The 2,500-nt window shown below is 39.0% G+C and overlaps 1 protein-coding gene across 2 annotated transcripts in view; it reads left to right on the forward strand.

Annotated features, from left to right (window-relative positions):
* The window catches only part of LOC109106582 (L-threo-3-hydroxyaspartate ammonia-lyase-like), a 12,013-nt gene that overhangs the window by 6,838 nt on the left and 2,675 nt on the right, over positions 1-2,500 (forward strand). Inside the window, exons 4-5 of one of the 2 annotated variants that reach the window (XM_042737629.1) lie at positions 224-465; positions 2,065-2,230. In XM_042737629.1, the coding sequence (XP_042593563.1) occupies positions 224-465; positions 2,065-2,230 (408 nt within the window). Of the gene's footprint in view, positions 1-223; positions 466-2,064; positions 2,332-2,500 lie in introns of those variants that run through there. The other variant, XM_042737628.1, reaches the window with a different exon arrangement.

Raw genomic sequence — 2,500 nt, forward strand, 5'->3', positions numbered from 1 at the left:
AAGACATGCTAATAAAACTGAGTGCTACTGTGCAAATGCGTGTAATGTAATACTAGATGTAAAATCATATATAACTGATATCTATGAAGCAGAAATGAAATTGCAATAAATAATAAGTGATATTTTATTTTATAAAAACAAATCTGAGTGACACCGTGTGACTAATGTAGCTTCTGCTTTCTTGACACATTAATGTAATGAGTGTGACCGTGTGCTGCTCCAGGATCAGCAGAGGAAGGGTGTGATCGTGGCCACAGACTCCAGCTTCTCGATGGCGGTGGCGTATCACGCGGTGGAGCTGAGGATCCCGGTGTTCGTCATCATGCCGGCGTGCTGCTCTCCTCTGCGCCTGCGCATGTACAGAGACTACGGCGCTATGGTTATTTCCTACGGCAGCACGGCTCAGGACTCCATCAACCACGCCAGACACCTGGCCCGAGAGAACGGATACCTGTGTCTGGAGGAGTGAGTGCATCAACACCGCATGCTTACTTCTCATTTAGAGAAGCTTTTATCCAAAGCGATGACAATTATAAAATTAGAAGCACACAATTCCCTAGAATATCATTATATCCTTAAACATTAGGTTTTGTACTCCTGGAAATGATTAAAGTAGTCAAACCTGTTCATTAGAAGGGGGTGCACCAATACTTTTGGTGACAGACAGACAGAGAGCATCTTCATTATCTAGACGCCTCGGACCCGTGCGAGAGGATCTTTTGTGTTTGTATCTGTCATTTATCATGAGATTCACGTCTACTCTCTGAATCCTGCAGTGACATCTACAGTTCAGACTCATGATCCTGAAATCCCCAGCAGAGGCCTATAACTACATACTGTACTGTACACTACCTGCCAAAAATTTGGAAGAATTCAGATTTGTTACTGTTTGTGAAAGAAGTCTCTTCTGCTCACCGAGGCTGCATTTATTTGATCAAATACTGTAAAAAATGAAATATTATTAGAATGTAAAACAGCTGTTTTCTTTCTGAAAATCTGTAAAAGTGTAATTTATTTCTGTGATGTGCAGCTGTATTTTCAGCATCATTACTCCAGTCTTCAGTGTCACATGATCTTCAGAAATCTATGAGGTTTTTTAAAACTGTGATGCATTTTATTTTTCAGGATTCACAGATGAACAGAAAGTTCATAAGAACAGCGTTTATTTGAAGTAGAACTCTTTTGTAACATTATAAATGTTTTCACAGTCACTTTTGATCAATTTAATGCATCCTTGATAAATACAAATTATTAATTTCTTTAAATAAAATACTGACCCAAACATTGGTAGTTTTGTCATTAATTTGTTAGTCTATCACAGTTTCCACAAAAATATTGTGCAGCACAACTGTGTTCAACATTGATAATAATCAGAAATGTTTCTTGAGCAGCAAATCATCATATTAGAATGATTTCTGAAGATCATGTGACACTGAAGACTGGAGTAATGATGCTGAAAATACAGCTGCACATCACAGAAATAAATTACACTTTAACAGAGATTCACGTGAAAAACAGATATTTTAAACTGTAATAATATTTCATAATTTTTACAGTATTTGATCAAATAAATGCAGCCTCGGTGAGCAGAAGGGACTGATGTTAAAAACCTGAATTATTCAAAACTTTGTCTGTGCATCAGAAAGATTGTACTTTATTTTAAGGTGTCCTTGTTACCTGGATAATTATACATTTAAGTACTGAGAAATATTAATGAACTACATGTTCTTACTACTGTATATGGTTAGGGTTTGGCTTAGGGTTACATGCATGTAACTATGTATAATCAAGTACATGTAACAAGGACGCCTTAAAATAAAGTGTTACCGTTAGAAAAAGTGAGTGGAATTACACGAGCTGTTGGAATCTATCCAAAGAATAAACTGAAATACAAGGCAGTTTTTGTTTACCCCGCTTTGATCTCTGCATCATTCACAGAGTCTAACAAATGAAAGATAGTCCGGATGAAGAACGAACAGACGTGTCCAAACCTGAGGCTCTTTAACCCCGAGCACTGAACACGAGCGGTGGACTCGTTCTGATCCGTCTCTCACTCCTCCGCAGGGACGACAGCGCCGTGTATCTGGCAGGTCTGGGAACAGTGGGTCTGGAGATCTACGAGCAGGTGCCCAAGCTGGACGCGGTCATCGTGCCTGCGAGCGGAAACTATGGGCTCCTGACCGGAACCGCAGCTGCCATCAAACACCTGAACCCTCGCATCTCTGTCATAGTGAGTCTGGTCTGACGCACACACAGCGAGCGCTTGGATACAGCTATGAGCTTCAGATCTGTCAATGTGTCTTATGAGCGCGGCATGATAATTAATACACACTGCCGTGCAAAATCTTCTCATCAATAAGATCAAAAATACATAAAAAAAACCATTAACATCTCAAAATATTTGTATAATTTAAAACACCCCCCCTATTAATATTGTGAAATATTTGTATAATTTAAAGATCATGTGACACTGAAGACTGGAGTAATGATGCTGAAAATA

This window comes from Cyprinus carpio, chromosome B13 (genome assembly GCF_018340385.1).
Source record: "Cyprinus carpio isolate SPL01 chromosome B13, ASM1834038v1, whole genome shotgun sequence".
Taxonomy (NCBI): domain Eukaryota; kingdom Metazoa; phylum Chordata; class Actinopteri; order Cypriniformes; family Cyprinidae; genus Cyprinus; species Cyprinus carpio.